Raw genomic sequence first — 20,783 nt, forward strand, 5'->3', positions numbered from 1 at the left:
GCAAGATAAATGAATTAGGACATTATTATAAATGAAGCAGATAAAAGTGTATAATCAGATGAAGTACTTTCCAGTATTTGAACTGTGTCTTGAGAATAGCTTCCCTTTGGGAGGCTGAGGCGGGCGGATCACCTGAGGTCAGGAGTTTGAGACCAGCCTGGCCAAAAAGGTGAAACCCTGTCTCTACTAAAAATACAAAAAATTAACCGGGTGTGGTGATGGGTACCTGTAATCCCAGCTACCCGGGAGGCTGAGGCAGGAGAATTGCTTGAACCCAGGAGGTGGAGGTTGCAGTGAGCTGAGATAGCACCGCTGTACACCAGCCTGGGCAACTGAGTGAAAACTCCAATCTCAGAAAAAAAAAAAAAAAGAAGAGCTTCCCTGGTCAGTAGGTTACAGAGCATTTTATTGATAGATAGAGGGAGCAGCAGTATGTGCAAAGGCACTCCAGGTCAAAAGAGTATATAATTCACTGGGGAATTGCAAGTGCTATAGTTGGGTATTCCTGATAACTACCAGGAATAAATAGATACACAAGATAAGGTTTAAATATATAGCTCTTGAGTAGAAGTGTTGAGAAATGAAGTTTGGAAGGAAGGGAGTAGCCAGATTCTAAGAGTTTGGACTTTATGTTGTATGTAAATGCTTGTTTTATCTCATCATGATTGTACAGATTAAAAATTTTAATTAGAAAAAAGAAACATAGTCAAAGCATGAAGTTTAATGAAAAAAGTATACCAATTTTGAGGAAAGACAAAATATTTGCTACTATATTTTTAGCCTAATTGAAATGTGTTGAAATCTGAATTTATGCCTACATTGAGAATGACAAATAATATTCAAATTTCTTTTGTACCTTTAGCAGCCTGGAAGTTTTTCTAGCTGGTCTGGTAGTTTCCTCATGGATGATAACATGTCTAATACTCTAAATAGCCTTGACGAGCACACTAGTGAGTTTTACAGTATGGATGAAAATCAGCCTGTGTCTGCTCAGCAGAATTCACCCACAAAGTTCCTGGCCGTGGAGGCAAACGCTGTGTTATCCTCTTTGCAGACCATCCCAGAATTTGCAGAGACTCTAGAACTTATTGAATCTGTAAGTAAAAAATTGTAAGATTATCAAAAGTTCAATTTTAGTTATATGATGTCATGCTCAGAAACTCAGTTTTGGACATTGACCAGTTTTATGTTTTGTATGCCATGCTTAATTTTGTTCTGATATTTTGCAGTGGCTTCTAGGGGAAAAAAGTTTAAATTTTTCTCAAGTATGTGCCTTGTGAGGAATTTTTAAAAATTAAAAACTTAATTCATTTTTTATTATATAAGTTATACAAGTGCATTAGAGAAAGCTGGAAACTAGAGAAAACTGTAAAAAAGAAAATTAAAGTCCTTCATAAACCCAGAGTTAATAATTTGATATATTCCTTTCAGTCTGTGTTCTATACTCAGAAAACATTATATTTTTAAACCCAAAAATACACTTCTGTATTATATTTGTGGATTTTTTTTGTTTTCCACCCTGTCATGAGCATGTTTCTGTTTCCTTTTTTAAACTTGACTTTTTTTTTTTTTTTAAGATGGAATCTCACTCTGTCGCCCAGGCTGGAGTGCAGTGGTGCAATCTCAGTTCACTGCAACCTGTGCCTCCTGGGTTCAAGCGATTCTCCTGCCTCAGCCTTCTGAGTAGCTGGGATTACAGGTGCCTGCCACCACACCCAGCTAATTTTTATATTTTTAGTGGAGATGGGGTTTCATAATGTTGGCCAGGCTGGTCTTGAACTCCTGACCTCAAGTGATCCTCCCACCTTGGCCTCCCAAAGTGCTGGGATTACAGGCATGAGCCACCGTGCCTGGCCTAAATTTGAATTTTAGGGGCTTTGTAGTATTCCATCAAATGAATATAAGAAAATATATTTACCCAACTATTATTATTGGACATTTAGGTAGTGTCTACTTTTTCATTTAAAAAAAAATTTTTTTTTAAATTTTTTTATTATTATTATACTTTAAGTTTTAGGGTACATGTGCACAATATGCAGGTTAGTTACATATGTATACATGTGCCATGCTGGTGTGCTGCGCCCATTAACTCATCATTTAGCATTAGGTATATCTCCTAATGCTATCCCTCCACACTCCCCCCACCCCACAACAGTCCCCAGAGTGTGATGTTCCCCTTCCTGTGTCCATATGTTCTCATTGTTCAATTCCCATCTGTGAGTGAGAACATGTGGTGTTTGGTTTTCTGTCCTTGTGATAGTTTACTGAGAATGATGATTTCCAATTTCATCCATGTCCCTACAAAGGACATGAACTCATCCTTTTTTATGGCTGCATAGTATTCCATGGTATATATATGCCACATTTTCTTAATCCAGTCCATCATTGTTGGACATTTGGGTTGGTTCCAAGTCTTTGCTATTGTGAATAGTGCCTCAATAAACATACGTGTGCATGTGTCTTTATAGCAGCATGATTTATAGTCCTTTGGGTATATACCCAGTAATGGGATGGCTGGGTCAAATGGTATTTCTATTCTAGATCCCTGAGGAATCGCCACACTGACTTCCGCAATAGTTGAACTAGTTTACAGTCCCACCAACAGTGTAAAAGTGTTCCTATTTCTCCACATCCTCTCCAGCACCTGTTGTTTCCTGACTTTTTAATGATTGCCATTCTAACTGGTGTGAGATGGTATCTCATTGTGGTTTTGATTTGCATTTCTCTGATGGCCAGTGATGATGAGCATTTTTTCAAGTGTCTTTTGGCTGCATAAATGTCTTCTTTTGAGAAGTGTCTGTTCATATCCTTTGCCCACTTTTTGATAGGGTTGTTTGTTTTTTTCTTGTAAATTTGTTTGAGTTCATTGTAGATTCTGGATATTAGCCCTTTGTCAGATGAGTAGGTTGCGAAAATTTTCTCCCATGTTGTAGGTTGCCTGTTCACTCTGATGGTAGTTTCTTTTGCTGTGCAGAAGCTCTTTAGTTTAATTAGATCCCATTTGTCAATTTTGTCTTTTGTTGCCATTGCTTTTGGTGTTTTAGACATGAAGTCCTTGTCCATGCCTATGTCCTGAATGGTAATGCCTAGGTTTTCTTCTAGGGTTTTTATGGTTTTAGGTCTAACATTTAAGTCTTTAATCCATCTTGAATTAATTTTTGTATAAGGTGTAAGGAAGGGATCCAGTTTCAGCTTTCTACATATGGCTAGCCAGTTTTCCCAGCACCATTTATTAAATAGGGAATCCTTTTCCCATTGCTTGTTTTTGTCAGGTTTGTCAAAGATCAGATAGTTGTAGATATGTGGCATTATTTCTGAGGGCTCTGTTCTGTTCCATTGATCTATATCTCTGTTTTGGTACCAGTACCATGCTGTTTTGGTTACTGTAGCCTTGTAGTATAGTTTGAAGTCAGGTAGTGTGATGCCTCCAGCTTTGTTCTTTTGGCTTAGGATTGACTTGGCGATGTGGGCTCTTTTTTGGTTCCATATGAACTTGAAAGTAGTTTTTTCCAATTCTGTGAAGAAAGTCATTGGTAGCTTGATGGGGATGGCACTGAATCTATAAATTACCTTGGGCAGTATGGCCATTTTCACGATATTGATTCTTCCTACCCATGAGCATGGAATGTTCTTCCATTTGTTTGTATCCTCTTTTATTTCATTGAGCAGTGGTTTGTAGTTCTCCTTGAAGAGGTCCTTCACGTCCCTTGTAAGCTGGATTCCTAAGTATTTTATTCTCTTTGAAGCAATTGTGAATGGCAGTTCACTCATGATTTGGCTCTCTGTTTGTCTGTTATTGGTGTATAAGAATGCTTGTGATTTTTGTACATTGATTTTGTATCCTGAGACTTTGCTGAAGTTGCTTATCAGCTTAAGGAGATTTTGGGCTGAGACAATGGGGTTTTCTAGATATACAATCATGTCATCTGCAAACAGGGACAATTTGACTTCCCCTTTTCCTAATTGAATACCCTTTATTTCCTTCTCCTGACTGATTGCCCTGGCCAGAACTTCCAACACTATGTTGAATAGGAGTGGTGAGAGAGGGCATCCCTGTCTTGTGCCATTTTTCAAAGGGAATGCTTCCAGTTTTTGCCCATTCAGTATGATATTGGCTGTGGGTTTGTCATAGATAGCTCTTATTATTTTGAGATACGTCCCATCAATATCTAATTTATTGAGAGTTTTTAGCATGAAGTGTTGTTGAATTTTGTCAAAGGCCTTTTCCGCATCTATTGAGATAATCATGTGGTTTTTGTCTTTGGTTTTGTTTATATGCTGGATTACATTTATTGATTTGCGTATATTGAACCAGCCTTGCATCCCAGGGATGAAGCCTGCTTGATCATGGTGGATAAGCTTAGTGTCTGCTTTTTCAGTACTACAAATAACATATAAAGCTTTGTGCAAAATCATGATTATGTCTTTAGGTTAAATTGAATTTCTGGATCAAAGTGTATCACCGTTTTTAACACGTTCCATACACATTACCAAATGATTATGCAGAATTTGATGGTGTCTTCCTGATGTGCAGTAGAATGTGAAGTTTTATGACGAGTTGTACTTTTTGATAATAACTTAATTTTTGATAATAACTTATCATTTGTTCTTAAAGTACTTTGACAGTAAGCTTCAACTACTGAATTAGATGAACTATTATGTATTTTGGAATCATAGGAAAGCCATAATCTGTTCCTCTTAAATGGTCTTGCTTAAAAAAAATGTCCAAGGAAAGCATTTTTACTGATAAAATGAGTTGTTAATTAACTCTGTGGAAATCATCATCCTGTGTTCAAGAGCAGATTTAACTAGGTTACAGCATTAACTTTATTAACAGTTTAATTTATTGCAGGATCCTGTAGCATGGAGTGACGTTACCAGTTTTGATATTTCTGATGCTGCTGCTTCTCCTATCAAATCCACCCCAGTTAAATTAATGAGAATTCAGCACAATGAAGGAGCCATGGAATGCCAATTTAACGTCAGTCTTGTACTTGAAGGGAAAAAAAACACTTGTAATGGTGGCAACAGTGAAGCTGTTCCTTTAACATCCCCAAATATAGCCAAGTTTAGCACTCCACCAGCCATCCTCAGAAAGAAGAGAAAAATGCGAGTGGGTCATTCCCCAGGCAGCGAACTTAGGGATGGCTCATTGAACGATGGTGGTAATATGGCGCTAAAACATACACCACTGAAAACACTACCATTTTCTCCTTCACAGGTAGTGGTGTTCATTTTGTTTATGTTTCTAAATGTCAATGAGTTACATTAAATTAGATCTTTAACATCCTTACTAGCAGTTGGTAGCTTTGATAACATATAAAAATAATGTGTTTAAATGTATACTTGAGAATACTGAACTCTGAGAGAATAGAAAGTATCTCACAAAATGTAGTAGCTGCAAATATTTATTTATTTATTTATATTTTGGAGACAGGGTCTCACTTTGTTGCCCAGGTTGGAGTGCAGTGGCACAAACACGGCTCACTGCAACCTCAACCACCCAGGCTCAAGTGATCTTCCCGCCTCAGCCCCCCAAGTAGCCTGGACTATAGATGCGTGCCACCACACCTAGCTAATTTTTGTATTTTTTTGTAGAGATGGGGTTTTACCATGTTGCCCAAGCGGGTCTTGAACTCCTGAGCTCAAGTAATCCACCTACCTTGGCTCCCAAAGTGTTGGGATTACAGGCGTGAGCCACTGCTCCCGGTTCTGCATGATATTATACTACAGTTTTTAGAGGGACATTTTCTTTATCTTGTAGTCCCATATCTTTATAGAACTCATCAGAAAACAAGCCCGGAAAGGTAACATTGATTTGCCCAAAGTTATCTAATGCAAGGCTGAGACTAAGATCCGGTTTCCTGACTGACTACTGTTCGATAGACATACCTGATAAAGTTTAAAGTGGCCTTACCTATTTAGAGTAATTTATTTAGTTTGCCCACTGAGTTTTTCCTTTTAATGTTCTTTGGAAGAAACTTAGATAATTGCTTACCGTAAGAATTTAATGTGTCAAGAGGTTTCCTAAGGATGTCCAGAACTACCTACTTACTTTCTCCTCTTGTAATATCCCTGGACAGTAGATGTTTATGTTAGGACAGTTTCCTGTTGAACACTTGCTATGCTCCAGGCTGTTTGCCAAACACTTTTTTTTTTTTTTTTTTTTTTTGAGATGGAGTTTTGCTCTTGTTGCCCAGGCTGGGGTGCAATGGCACCATCTCGGCTCACCGCAACCTCCGCCTCCCGGGTTCAAGTGATTCTCCTGGCTCAGCCTCCCGAGTAGCTGGGATTACAGGCATGCGCCACCACGCCCGGCTAATTTTGTATTTTTAGTAAAGACAGAGTTTCTCCATGTTGGTCAGGCTGGTCTTGAACTCCCAACCTTAGGTGATCTGCCCGCCTCGGCCTCCCAAAGTGCTGGGATTACAGGCGTGAGCCACTGCTCCCAGCCTCCAAACACTTTTCTTATAGCATCTCAGTTAATGCTCTTTCAAAAGGAGTTAGGTGGAATAAAATTCTGTAGTTGAGCCACTTGTCAAAGGCAACAGTTAGTAAGAGATGGAGCTGATGTTTTCTGAAAGTGTTTGGCAGAGGCTACAAAGTTTAAGGAGGAAGAAGGGAGTTTAATGGTCAAACAAACATGGAGAATGCTGGGATATTATTGGAGGTATATTTTGAGGCTGGGGAGATAAGTAGGATCTGGCAGAACACAGATCTCTAAAAATTGTGCATCCATGCTTCAGGGGATGCCATTTCTGTAGACTACAATGTGAATAGTCTGTTCACTCCCAGCCCTGCTCTCAGAGTTAAAAAGCACTGGAGAAAGTGAAGTAGGCTTGGGCATACTAGCAGTTTTCTATTCTGGAGTTTTGCATGCTAGCAATTTTTGTTGAAGTGTGAATTCTAAGGTAGAAGTGGCTGAAAGATGCTTATTTCCCATGGCAAACTGCTTGGATTTTATCGTGTAAAAGAGGGTTTGATTACTAATCTTAGGGTAAAATAAATTCAAGTATTCAGAGCCAGAAGTGACAGAGCTAGACTTCATTCTAGTTATAAGCAGCTTTGAAGCCATTTCTATGGTTTCATATCACTGTTTCTAATCTTTTGACTACAAAAATAAATTAGTATTTCACAATTGTATTGTGAATACAATTAGTATTTCACAATTGTACATTATGTAATTTAGAAAATGGACTCTGTTATGCCAGTTTTGACTGCTTAGAGGTTCTGTTCTGTGTTCTAGATAGGCAAATTTGCCAGACAGCTGTATTTCTTATCAGCAAAGCATTATTATTATATTCTAAATTAAAATACTCTCATAGAAAAAGCCACTTAAGGTCATTTATTAATAAGAGCTAAAAAACTTGTTTTTTCAGTTACACACTGTTGTACAAAACTGTTACATTTAACACAGCAGCTGTTTATGGTTTCTATAGATCTCTATTTGATAATATACTGTTTTTTAAATTTTTAGTTTTTTTTTGTAACTTTTGAATATTTGTTAAATGTTTCTTGAATTCCTATATGTGCTAAACACTGTTCTAAGAGCTGGGGAGACAAAAATGAACAAACCAGACAAAAATTCCTACCCTCATGGAGCATAATTTCCATGGAGTATAAGTGTAATATTATTCATAAGCTTTTTTTAGAGGTATGAAGAAATAATTTGAAAATCTTATCAGTTTAATATTTGTGTAGGGATTTTGATGTTCTAGAAGTCATCTTTAAACTCTCTTCCCTTTCTAGTTTTTCAACACATGTCCTGGTAATGAACAACTTAATATAGAAAATCCTTCATTTACATCAACCCCTATTTGTGGGCAGAAAGCTCTCATTACAACTCCTCTTCATAAGGAAACAACTCCCAAAGATCAAAAGGAAAATGTAGGGTAAGTAGGTATTAAATAATTGTGTTAGAGAAAATGGGGAGCACAGTGTCAAAGTAGATTAGCTTTTTGTGCATATAAATAGCATGTATCATAATTCCTATTCCTACAGGACTTAGAATTTTTTTTGTTTTGTTTTGTTTTGTTTGTTTGAGATGGAATTTCGCTCTCGTTGCCCAGGCTGGAGTGCAATGGTGAGATCTCGGCTCACTGCAACCTCCGCCTCCCGGGTTCAAGTGATTCTCCTGCCTCAGCCACCCGAGTAGCTGGGATTACAGGCATGTGCCACCATGCCTGGTTAATATTGTGTATGTAGTAGAGATGGGGTTTCACTATGTTGGCCAGGCTGGTCTTGGACTTCTGACCTCAGGTGATCTGCCCATCTCAGCCTCCCAAAGTGCTGGGATTATAGGTGTGAGCCACTGTGGCCGGCCAGAATTTTTTTTTTAATCATAACCTTATGTTTTCTCCTTAGGACAGTGAAAACCAACTGAAATATAGTGTCAAACTTTGATTTCAATCATTTCTAGTACTTTTTCAAACATTTCTAGTACTTTTTTCTATATTAATTCTTTTTTTCTATTTTAAGATGATTGATTGAAATCAGAATTACCATAGGTGGGCATACTTTAAAATAGTCTTAGAATGTTTAAATGAAGCATATATATATGTGTAAGAAAATTTAGTGTGTGCTTAAATTGCTTTGCTTTCATTAACTTGTGTGAAATCAGATCGTGACTATAACATAAATATCTAAATGACTGGATAGGTTTAGAACACCTACTATTAGAAGATCTATACTGGGTACCACACCAAGAACTCCTACTCCTTTTAAGAATGCGCTTGCTGCTCAGGAGAAAAAATATGGACCTCTTAAAATTGTGGTATGTATATTCATTTTATTTTTAATAATTTTCCTAATTTTAATAAAACACAAATTATGATTTTTATCACTTTGATTTTTAACATTTAAAAAAAGATATTTACTGAAACAGATACAAAGCTTTATCTTTTGATTTTCAAGGTTTTTTTTTTTTTTTTTTTTGAGACGGAGTCTTACTTTGTTGCCCAGGCTAGAGTGAAGTGGTGCGATCTCAGCTCACTGTAACCTCCACCCCCTGGGTTCAAGTGATCCTCATGCCTCAGCCTCCTGAGTAGCTGGTATTACAGGTGCCCGCCACCACACCCAGCTAATTTTTGTATTTTTAGTAGAGAAGGGGTTTCACCACATTGGCCAGCCTGGTCTTGAACTCCTGACCTCAGGTGATCCACCCCCTCACCTCGGCCTCCCAAAGTGCTAGGATTACAAGTGTGAGCCACCACACCTGGCCTAATTTTCAAGTTTGAATTTGTGTTCACCTTTTTCTTTAACTTGTAAATAAACCCTTGCTTGGCTTGTTTTGAATTCTTAACTTTATAGCATCTAGAGAAAACATCAGGTGTCAGTGGAACTCTTTTCCTTTTTCCTTTTTTTTTTTTTTTGAGACGCAGTCTTGCTCTGTCACCAGGATGGAGTGCAGTGGCTCATTCTTGGCTCACTGCACCCTCCGCCTCCTGGGTTCAGGTGATTCTCCCCCAGCCTCCCGAGTAGCTTGGACTACAGGCTTGTGCCACCACGCCCAGCTAATTTTTGTATTTTTAGTAGAAATGGGGTTTCACCATGTTGGCCAGGATGGTCTCGATCTCCTGACCTCGTGATCCACCCACCTTCGGCCTCCCAAAGTGCTGGGATTACAGGAGTGAGCCACTGCGCCCTGTCGGAACACTTTTCTTAATACTGAAATATACACTTTAGTAGTTTCAGTCATGGTTACATGTATTAGAATAAAATAATTTTAATATTTTGATATACTGAAGCACTTTCATGATAATATTTAGGAAACTAATCAGGGTACCTCTTTAGGAAACTAATTAGGAAAAGGCTCAGTTTCCTTTTCTATGCAAAGGAGATCATAAAACACACCCCAAATTGTTATTGTGAAGCTGAAAGAGATGGTGTAATTAAAGGGGCTTGTCTGAGTTTCAAGTAGTGTGTGCTTGGTTGCTGCTATTATTCTAATAATAGTATTTGTGGTAGTAGTTCACGAATGAATAGGACTGGGAAGTGTTCTAGTTACTGTGCTTTCATATATCTTACCGCCTTTGAAATACCTTGGAACAGTGATGGGCATTTTAGGCAGATACAGATTTCTGACAAGTTCTTTAGAAATACGATTTTTAAAATATTGGTCACTTCCAGGGTTTTTTAGTTATGTTCTTCTATTTTTAGTCACTTTTTGGTTAGTTTCATTAACAAATTCTAGTTTACTTGATTTAATTAATTTTCTGCCCAAAAGCATGTTACACACGCACATCTTCTAGTCTTTTTCAAAATACTGTGTTAAAGGGTACGTAGTAGGGTTGATCAAGTCTTTTTGTCATTTAGCTCCATGTACTGCTGTGAACAATGATATTTCCTTTAGAGCTTCCTAGAGTTTTTATTTATGCATATACATAAATAAAACAAGAGTATGACCACACTTTATTATTTTATAACACTCTTTTTTAATTTAACCAAGTAAATGTATATATTTATCCCATAATTTTTAATGTTTGCATAATATTCCATTGTATGGAATTACCTGATTGATTTAGGCTGTTTCAGTGTTTTGCTGTTTATTTTAAAAATTCATCATTAATTCAGCAAATATTGATTGAGTGCCTAATAGGTTCCAGGCACTGTACTAGGCTTTAGGGATGGAAAGAATGTTGAAAAGGTCAAGTATGGTTCCTGCCTTCATAGGGGCATGTAGACTAATTGGGGATTAGACAAGTAAACAATGATTTGAAAGCATTTAAAAATTCTGCAGTGAGTCAGGGTCATTTTGGCAACATATAAGTGGAATAAAAATTATAATTTGATAGCTGGGTGTGGTAGTATGCTCTTGTAGTAGTCCCAGGAGGTTTGTTTGAGCCTGGGAAGTGGAGGCTACAGTGAGTGGTGATGAAGCCACTGCACTCCAGCCTAAAGGACAGAGTTCAGCTCTGTTTGAAAAAAAAAAAAAAAAGACAAAAACAAAAGTATCATTTGTAATAGGTTTCAAATACCTAAAGTCCTTGTCCATTTGTTTACTAGCCTTCTGACATTTTAAATTTAATACCAGCAGCACTCACAGCTCTTTGGATAGAATTTGACCATTGCCAAAATAGATTACTTGCATCAGCAATTTAAGATAAAAGGAAGGCAATGATTTATAAATTAAAATTCCTAGAATATCTATAGGCTCATACATCTCTTTGCAGTAAGCTGACTTTTCATTTCTCCTGCTCCTCCTCCAGTTATTTACTGAGCATCTACTATATGCTAACCACTTAGCTTTCTTTTGTATCTTACTATGAGTCAAATGCACTTCTTGGAGATTGGCTTTGGAATTTTAATCAGGTATATCTTAAATATCTGTTGCCCTTTTAATAAACCAATTCTTTTAATATTTACTATAAATTACTCAAAAGGCTAAAAACTGTAGAAATATTAAGTTTGGTAGTATCAAACCTGAAAAGTATTAAATGCAGGAGTTCTTTGCTTTTGACACATTAGAACAATTAAGAGAATAATTCTTGCTAGTGAATGAATTAATCTGTCTTAGCCCTATTCTAGGACATTTGTATTCTTAAAGGGAGAAAAACCTCCAGATCTTTTTAAGAATACTAGACTAGATCAAGAAAATGTGGGCTGGATGCAGTGGCTCATGCCTGTAATTCCAGCACTTTGGGAGATCAAGACAGGCAGATCATTTGAGCTCAGGAATTCAAGACCAGCCTGGGCAACATGGTGAAACCCCATCTCTGCTGAAAATACAAAAAATGAACTGGGCATGGTGGTGTGCACCTGTGGCTCTAGCTACTTGGGAGACTGAAGTGGGAGGATCACTTGACCCTGGGAGGTAGAGGTTGCAGTGAGCTGATATTATGCCACTGCACTCTAGCCTGGGTGACAGAGTGAGACCCCACCTCAAAAAAAATTAAGGAAAAAAAAATGCAGTACATATACACCATAGAATACTATGCAGCCATAAAAAAGAATGAGGTCATGTCCTTTGCAAGGACATGGATAGAGCTGGAAGCCATTATCCTCAGCAAACCAACACAGAAACAGAAAACCAAATACTGCATGTTCTTATTTATAAATGGGAGCTAAATGATGGGAACATGTGGACGTATAGAGAGGAACAGCACACACTGGGGCCTTTCAGAGAGTGGAAGGTGGGAAGAGAGAGGATCAGGAAAAATAACTAATGGGTACTAGGCTTAATACTTGGGTGATGAAATAATCTTTTTTCTTTTTTTGAGACGGAGTTTCACCCTTGTTGCCCAGGCTAGATTGTAGTGGCGCAATCTCGGCTCACTGCAACCTCTGCCTTCTAGTTTCAAGCAATTCTCCTGCCTCAGCTTCCCAAGTAGCTGGGATTACAGGTGCCCACCACCACCCTGGCTAATTTTTGTATTTTTAGTAGAGACGGGGTTTCACCATGTTAGCCAGGATGGTCTTGAACTCCTGACCTCGTGATCTGCCTGCCTCGGTCTCCCAAAGTGCTGGGATTACAGGCGTGAGCCACTGCGCCCGGCTGGGTGATGAAATAACCTGTACAACAACCCCCCATGTTTACTTATGTAACAAACATGCACTTGGACCCCTGAACTTAAAAGTTAATTTGAAAAAAGAATACTTTATGTTCTTGGTGAAATACCATCATTAAAAAGCTCTTTGAGACCGGGGGCGGTGGCTCACACCTGTGATCCCAGCACTTTGGGAGGCTGAGGTGGGCAAATCACCTCCTGAGGTCAGGAGTTTGAGACCAGCTTGGCCAACATGGTGAAACCCCGTCTCTAGTAAAAATACAAAAAATTAGCCAGGCGTTGTGGCAGGTTGTGCTAGCTACTCGGTTGATCCCAGCTACTCGGGAGGCTGAGGCAGGAGAATCGGTTGAACCAAAGGGTGGGGGTTGTGGAGGTTGCAGTGAACTGAGATTATGCTACTACACTCCAGCCTGGGTGACAGAGCAAGATTCCATCTCAATAAATAAATAAGTAAATAATAATAATAATAATAAGCTCTTTGAGAAGTATACGGAAACACTAACATAATTCCTGTATGTCTCAGTCTAGGTGAGAATACTTTTAACATTTGTTTTCATGTTAAAAGTTTTTGTAAGTGCTGTGAAATCTCATTTATATATGAATACCATTCTCTCTAACTTTGCTGGCTGGGGACATAAGCTGCTGGTGTTTTTTTGTTTTTTGTTTTGTTGTTGTTGTTTTTTTTTTTGAGACGGAGTCTGGCTCTGTTGCCCAGGCTGGAGTCCAGTGGCGTGATCTCGGCTCACTGCAACTTCTGCCTCCTGGGTTCAAGCAATTCTCATGCCTCAGCCTCCCGGGGTGCACACCACCACCCCCGGCTAATTTTTGTGTTTTTAGTAGAGATGGGGTTTCACCATGTTGGCCAGGATGGTCATGATCTCTTGACTTCATGATCCACCCGCCTCGGCCTCCCAAAGTGCTGGGATTACAGGCGTGAGCCACCATGCCCAGCAGCTGCTGGTTATTAAGTGCTGCCAGTTCTTTTATTTAGTAGAGGTTTTATTACCTTTTCAAGTATATCTTGGTTATGAAAGGTATAAGTTATATATAATTTTTAAATTTTTTCTGGGTTATAAGTTGTGCTTACCTATTTGACAGAAAGCTAGATGAATAATATTTTGAGACTATTTCATCACTCAGCTGACACTCAAGTGTCTATCTCTCTGTAACCTACCCTCCCACACTACACACACACACACACACACACACACACACACACACACACACACACACACACTCTCACTCACTCTCTCTGTCTTCTTGGATACTGTGTCAGCTCTTTGCTTAGGCTAGGTATACAAAGATGAAAATGACCTGATCATTGCTCTCAAGTATCTCACAATCTTGGTGGTAACAAACATGTTAACTAGTAATTACATACTATGTAATAAGTACAATAAAAGTAGAATAAGAGCTAGTGTATTCCCAATATGTTCTATATTTCCTGTTTTTATGTAAAAAAAACTTGAGAAATAACATCTTTCTTTTCTGTTTAATTCTGAAGATCCTGACCTGAAGCAGGAGCTACAGTGGTTTCCCCAAAAGGAAGATTTTTGTTTAGTAGCCTAGAAAGAAGAAATTGCTATTCTTTACTCAGTACTTGCAAATGTATAATATTGTTTTGCCACAACATGGATTAATTTAATTAATGTATCTATAGGGGCTAGGAGAAAATTATGACAATAATGGACAAGTATAAAAGATGGGTTTCCTATATATAGGGAGAAAAAGGAATTGCTATAAATGACTTTTTACAACATTTTAAAAAACAATTTAGTCCCAGCCACTTGCCTTCTTGGAAGAAGATATTCGGGAAGTTTTAAAAGAAGAAACTGGAACAGACCTATTCCTCAAAGAGGAAGATGAACCTGCTTACAAAAGCTGCAAACAAGAGGTAATCTTCTAGTATTATTGTTAATAAAAGTCTTATTGTATCCAAGAGACTTTGCCATAAAGCTTCTACATAAATTACTCATTCTAGAATACTGCTTCTGGGAAGAAAGTCAGAAAATCACTAGTCTTAGATAATTGGGAAAAAGAAGAATCAGGCACTCAACTGTTGAATGAAGACATTTCAGACATGCAGGTTTGTAAAGGATTATTATTATTGTTATTTTAAATGGTTGCTTTAAGTCCTAGAGGTTCTTATTTCTTACTCATTGTGTAGCCAGTTCATTAGAAATTCATGGAGAATTTTTATCTTAGTATCATTTTGCCTAATTCACAGAGAAACTATTCACTGTAGAGAATATTTTATTTACTTTTTTTTATATTTCTTTTGTTATGAGAGGAGTTAGCTGCCTTATATCTGATGTCAAAAAATCGTAGTTCTCAAGATTTTAAATATCAAAGTTTATCTTTGGTTCATTTCCAAAATAATATTACTACATTACTAGAAATTTCATCAGAGCCAAATGCTTTCTTGGAGGGAAATAAACAGGGCTTCCATTACCACTTACTCAGTAGTCCCTCCATTTGTCTCCATTTTTGAATTAGTTATTTTCCTCTTTCTTTTTTCTCTCTTAGTCAGAAAATAGATTTACTACATCCTTATTAATGATACCATTATTGGAAATACATGACAATAGGTGCAACTTGATTCCTGAAAAACAAGATATAAATTCAACCAACAAAACATATACACTTACTAAAAAGAAACCAAACCCTAACACTTCCAAAGTTGTCAAATTGGAAAAGAATCTTCAGGTATGGATTTATAAATTTCTTTAGTGATTTTTGTTTTTGTTTAGTCAATGATCACTTTGGATTTACCGATCACAAATTATACTTTTTCTTTTAAATTCAAAATTGATTGTAACAGTAACTAAACATTTACCATTATTTTGTCACTCACATTTGGGTTTGAGCGACTCATTCATCAGGGCACATATAAACTAAACAATTGAAGCTGTAACCAAAGACTGGTCTGGTGATTTCCTAAGCACTGTATCTTTTTTAAACTAAAGATATATAAATCTACTTCTGGCACCTCTTCTCCTGTAACAAATATGTATAGCCCTAATTGCTATTCTGAAAAAGGGTAAGTGGTTGGAAGCAGTTTCAGCATGAGTTTGTTGGTACCATGGTTTCCAGTGAACTTTTTGGCTCAGAAGTTGTAAAACAAAGTCCTTTTTTTTTCTGTTGGGATACGACCAGTGTGTAACTGCAAATGAAGGTTGGAAAAATTTTTACTGCATTGAGAGTTTACCCCAGAGAATTTGAGAGTTCATTGAGTAGGAAATTTTCTTCTTTATGCCACAGTGACTGCAGCACTAGTATTCCTGATGTTGAAGCATACCTTGAAAACATCTTTGGCAATTACATATGACCACCTTACATCTGTTTTCAGCCACTGCTTTCTAAGAGCCATGTAGCACATTCTCTTAATCCATGTAAAATGATTTGAGTTCCTGGCGTTTAATTAACATAGAACTTTTGGGGAAAGTTATTATATAGAAGATCACGTCTATAACATAGTAATCTTTAAAATAAGGGAAGGAAAAAAACATAAGCTTGATTTTTTGTTATGAATATATTTCCTAATTTGTAAATAAAGCATTCTTGGCTCATTTTTTGACATTACATCCTCTCTTTAAACCTTTTGCAAAATTTTGAAGCAATAAAGACTAACATTTATTTCCATGTTAAGACTCATTTGATTTGGGGGGAATTATTGGGGACAAGACTTTTAAACTGCCTCCATAGGCCTGTAAGCAATATAGATAGCTAAAATAATTGACTTTTAAAAAACTTGATAAAAAATATTTCAGTATATATTTTAAAACATTATTATTAAAAAAATACAGTGCCATTGTTAAAACATTTTTATAATTATTGTTTATAAAATATCTAATCAGTTAAAATAACTGACTTTAAGAGTCTAATTGTGATATAGATAGCTATTTTAATAATTTTCATGTCACTATTAATATTTCTTTCTAGTCAAATTGTGAATGGGAAACAGTGGTTTATGGGAAGACAGAAGACCAACTTATTATGACTGAACAAGCAAGAAGATATCTGAGTACTTACACAGCTACCAGTAGTACTTCAAGAGCTCTCATACTGTAATTGTTATTAAAATTGATGAAATGCCCCACTCCCTTACTGCAATCTCTACTAAATTAGGTTGCAGTGAAATTTTTCTCAATTAGTTGTTTTTAAAGTTGTAAGATAGCCCTTTTAATACAGCATCTTTTTTCTATTCTATATAGTAGGCAGAAAGCTAGTAAGTCACTTAAGGGGTAGATAGTTTCATAGTTTATGTTTTAAGAGATGAGATTTTTAAAAATTGTTTTCAAAGAACAAGATGGGAAAATAATAGAATGTTCATGGATTTCTAAAAGTAAATTCTCATATATTTTCTTCACAAGATATATGTTGCTACTCTCTTGATGCTGCAGTTTTGTTATATATAGGTATATGAGTATATATGATTTCTGAAATTAGTCTATGTATGGAAAGCACACATGATTTTATGAAGTACTTTTGCCCACGTGCTGATTTACTTAGGCTACCATTTACAAAGAAACACATTGAAAAGGAATTTAAAGGAAGGATAGAAAGTTGCACTACTAATTTTTTGGTTTTTTTTCAGAAGCAGTAAAATTAACTACAGTGTTAAATGTATTTATTTGAGCATAGTACTGAAAACAAAAAGCATTCAAAAAAGTTTTTTCTTTATTAGTAAATAGTATTTTCTTAATCTCAGAGGAGCTGAGAGTTTTGTTGAATGTATTGTACAGTATGTAGGAGCAGGAGAACTTTGTAAATTGGAAAGAAGTCTGTTTTTATAATTTATTTTTATTTTTAAAGCTTAAATGTAGATATTTATACGTATACAGGGTGCCTAGAAGCCAATGTTGTTTCCTGTTATTACAGCTAACACAGTAAAGAATAATTTTGACTTTAAGTATGAAACAGTAGTAAGTTATAGCTGCAAAGAATACAATATCTATACTGTGTGTCACATCTACCTAAATGTTGCACTATGCCCTTTAAATCATGCTGGTTATAAAGTAGTTCTAAAAATGTATTAAATAGTAATTTAATATTTTCTTTTTAAATTATATCGGGGGTGGTCATATACATTAATCTGGTGATTTGTATATGTGTTTGAAATTTTTGCATTTTGTTTAAAAAATAATATGGTACTTTGGTCCCTAAAAACAGTCTGCACTTAGAAGTTTATATTTACTCAGTGTTTCAGAAGTGGAGAACATTATCTTTTATTTATAAAAATATTTTGTCCTTTCTTAAATGTTTTGTGTTTCTCTACAGGTTACAACAGTTGCTTCAGTTGCCTGTTTTAGGTGTTTGCACTTATTTTATTTCTTCTTGAAAGAATTTTTATTTGCTTTTGTGGTAGAGATTATATGTAATTTTTTTTCAGTCATATAATGGTGTGCTGTCAACTTAAACACTGACAGGTAAATAGAATTGTACACTGTAGTTTGAATTATTTATAATTGACACACTCTCTCCCTCTCCACTCCTGAAGTATGCTGCTATAGAAAATAGCAGAATCGGCTTGCTGCTACGAGAGAAGGAAAGAGCGACCACCACTTGCACTGTGTGAAAAGATAAAAAACAAATGATGGCAAGTTCTCAAGTTAACTAAATGGAATCAACCATTACCAGGCAAATTCTTACAAATACCAAAATACTACTATGCCTTATAAAACAAAATGAAAGCAGGTTAAGATTTTCTGCTCTGTTTGTATGTTAATAGAAATGGAAATACTAAGTATTTTAATGCTTAGCTCTTGAACAGTAGACCTAAAAGGGTTTTAAGCTATTTAAATCTACTTGCTAGTTTTTGCATATTTTATATATATATATATATTTATATATATATATAGTGAGAAGTGAAGAAAATGTATGGTACTAAGATTATGCCTTATTGATAAATAGATAAACCAATTTGAATCCTCTTAGCATGTTTAAGTATGTTGATTGCTTTCTAATTAATGAACTTCTCACAGAAATTTCACTTAGTGAAACCAATGATTGTAGCAAACTCATACTGGATCATTTCAGTTACCTTGAACTAATAGCACATAATGGTTTTTTGTTGTTGTTGTTTTTAATGTAGCCCTTACCTGGATATACATAGTCTGCAATCACCAAAGTATAATATCTTGTAAGAGCTATATTTTTTAAAGCATATTTTTTCTTGAGCATTAAATTATCCTAAATGATAATATATTGTGGATAAGTCTAGGCTTATTGGACATAATACATATTTGGGTTGGTACTGGTTGAATCCTTCAGTTAACTGCTTTGTTGCTTTTTGCAAGATTTTTTATCTTAAACATGTCAGGCATCTTAAGTCACCTTTATACTGTTTTGTTCCTCTGAGTTTCTTTCAGTATGTTATACAAATGCCAGACATAACATGTAGCAGCCATACTTGCATGGAAACTGACTACACATACATAATACTGCATTTTATTGTAAGGTTTTCACATTAATACAGCAATTACCCTGACTAAATTGAGTTTTGTGATATATGGAAAACTTCATTGTAAGAGAATCTTGCATACAATGTTGACATATTAACATCCAAAATAAAGCATCTGTGTACAAGCTGACTTGGCATTGCTCGTTCACTTGGTTTTGTGCTTTATAAGGACTGATAGAATCCTTAGAGACTTAACATTCTGTTCTTAGGCCTTTTTTCTCATTTAGGACTCTCTTTACGGTGATTTTACCAATAAATACAACATTGCGCCTTTATAGAGCCTCATTTAAAACCAGATTTTCAGCTGTCTTTCAGATACTTTCACATGACACTTCCTGTTGGCGCCTTAAACATATGTTCAAAGCAGATTTCCTCTTTTTCCCAACTTTGACCTGCCCTTTGTTCTGTCACTTAGTGGTATTGCCTTCCCTTCATTTACCCACTGAGTAATCACCCACCTCCACGTTGAAGTCAGCTGTGAATTCTCAGCCTGCATATGGCCTCTGTCTCCATTCTATAGAAATGTCAAGAAATTGAGCAGTGGCATAAGGGTGTCATCTGGGAAAGGCACACTGGTCATCCAGGCAGGGCTGTTTGGTATTATATTACCTCGGTAAATTCATCACCATCTAGATTCTATCTTTAGCCTTGTAGGCTCCGAAGTCTGAGGGAATTAACTCATTAAAAATGAGTTTACCTCTCAGTAGAAGGCTTACCTCAAGTTTATGACTGATATATGAAATTATAATGCCAGTCTCTTAATTTATAGCGTGAAATAAAACTGCTGAGAGGACTAGGCACATTTTCTCCTTGTATGTAAACAGCAACAAATATAAAAAACGACGTTCCATAGTTGTCTGTTGCCTAAATAATAATTCTCCTCCTCCTTCACTCCCTAACCTGGACATGACCAACTTTTCCACACTTCATTTTTCAGTCATACTGGCGACTTAGATCTCCCAGGAACATATGTGCACACTCCTATCTCCAGGCCCGTGTTTGTAATACCCTCTTTGCATGACTTTTTTTTTTTTTTTTTTTTTGAGATGGAGTCCCACTCTGTTGCCCAGGCTGGAGTGCAGTGGCACCGTCTTGGCTCACTGAAACCTCCACCTCCCAGGTTCAAGCAATTCTCCTACCTCAGCCTCCGGAGTAGCTGGGATTACAGGTGTGCACCTCCACGCCGGCTAATTTTTGTATTTTTAGTAGATGGGGTTTCACCATGCTGGCCAGGCTGGTCTCCAACTCCTGACCTCAACTGATCTGTCCGCCTCAGCCTCCCAAAGTGCTGGGATTACAGGCGTGAGCCACCGCGCCGGGCCCTCTTTGTATGACTTCTTTTCTTTGTCTCCCTAGCCTGTTAAAATCTTAGCCTTCAAGGCATGGGTCTGTGAGTCATTTCCTGATTATCCTAGTGCTTCCATAAAACTTTCCCACCAGACTGCATTTCGGAAGAGTAGGGATTGCTATTTATAACACCTTCATTTCTTTGTCTAGCATGGTGCTTAGAAAAATCTCGCCAAGTGTTAAATTTAAGTAATTTAAAAAATTAGTCATGACTCGGAATATTAACCATACTTTTTTATACTATGAATTATAAATAGCTTTGATAGTTATCTGCATGAAGCTAGTTTTGCTTCATAGCCAACAAATTGTATTACTTTCTTAAAATCTTTCAGTTCATTTTATAGCCAGATAATTTCCTGCTTGACTTATCCAGTTCTATAGTGGTAGGCTTGCCAGCCAATCAGACCTTTAATTTGTAATGTAAAACTGATGATAGTATTTGAAGACGTGCCTCCTACTTGGTGGGA

The 20,783-nt window shown here is 36.6% G+C and overlaps 1 protein-coding gene across 4 annotated transcripts in view; it reads left to right on the plus strand.

The window, feature by feature from the left end:
- MYBL1 (MYB proto-oncogene like 1) overlaps positions 1–19,099 on the plus strand; it is a 51,119-nt gene extending 32,020 nt beyond the window's left edge. The window contains exons 9-16 of one of the 4 annotated variants that reach the window (XM_004047116.5): positions 863–1,096; positions 4,853–5,221; positions 7,750–7,892; positions 8,659–8,773; positions 14,284–14,400; positions 14,488–14,592; positions 15,033–15,212; positions 16,449–19,099. In XM_004047116.5, coding sequence (XP_004047164.1) covers positions 863–1,096; positions 4,853–5,221; positions 7,750–7,892; positions 8,659–8,773; positions 14,284–14,400; positions 14,488–14,592; positions 15,033–15,212; positions 16,449–16,577 — 1,392 coding nt within the window. In that variant the 3' untranslated portion in view covers positions 16,578–19,099. The remainder of the gene's footprint in view (positions 1–862; positions 1,097–4,852; positions 5,222–7,749; positions 7,893–8,658; positions 8,774–14,283; positions 14,401–14,487; positions 14,593–15,032; positions 15,213–16,448) is intronic. The other 3 variants (XM_019032952.3, XM_004047117.5, XM_019032954.4) reach the window with 3 other exon arrangements.
- The last annotated feature ends 1,684 nt before the right edge of the window (positions 19,100–20,783 follow it).

Source organism: Gorilla gorilla, chromosome 7, assembly GCF_029281585.2.
Source record: "Gorilla gorilla gorilla isolate KB3781 chromosome 7, NHGRI_mGorGor1-v2.1_pri, whole genome shotgun sequence".
In the NCBI taxonomy this organism is placed as follows: domain Eukaryota; kingdom Metazoa; phylum Chordata; class Mammalia; order Primates; family Hominidae; genus Gorilla; species Gorilla gorilla.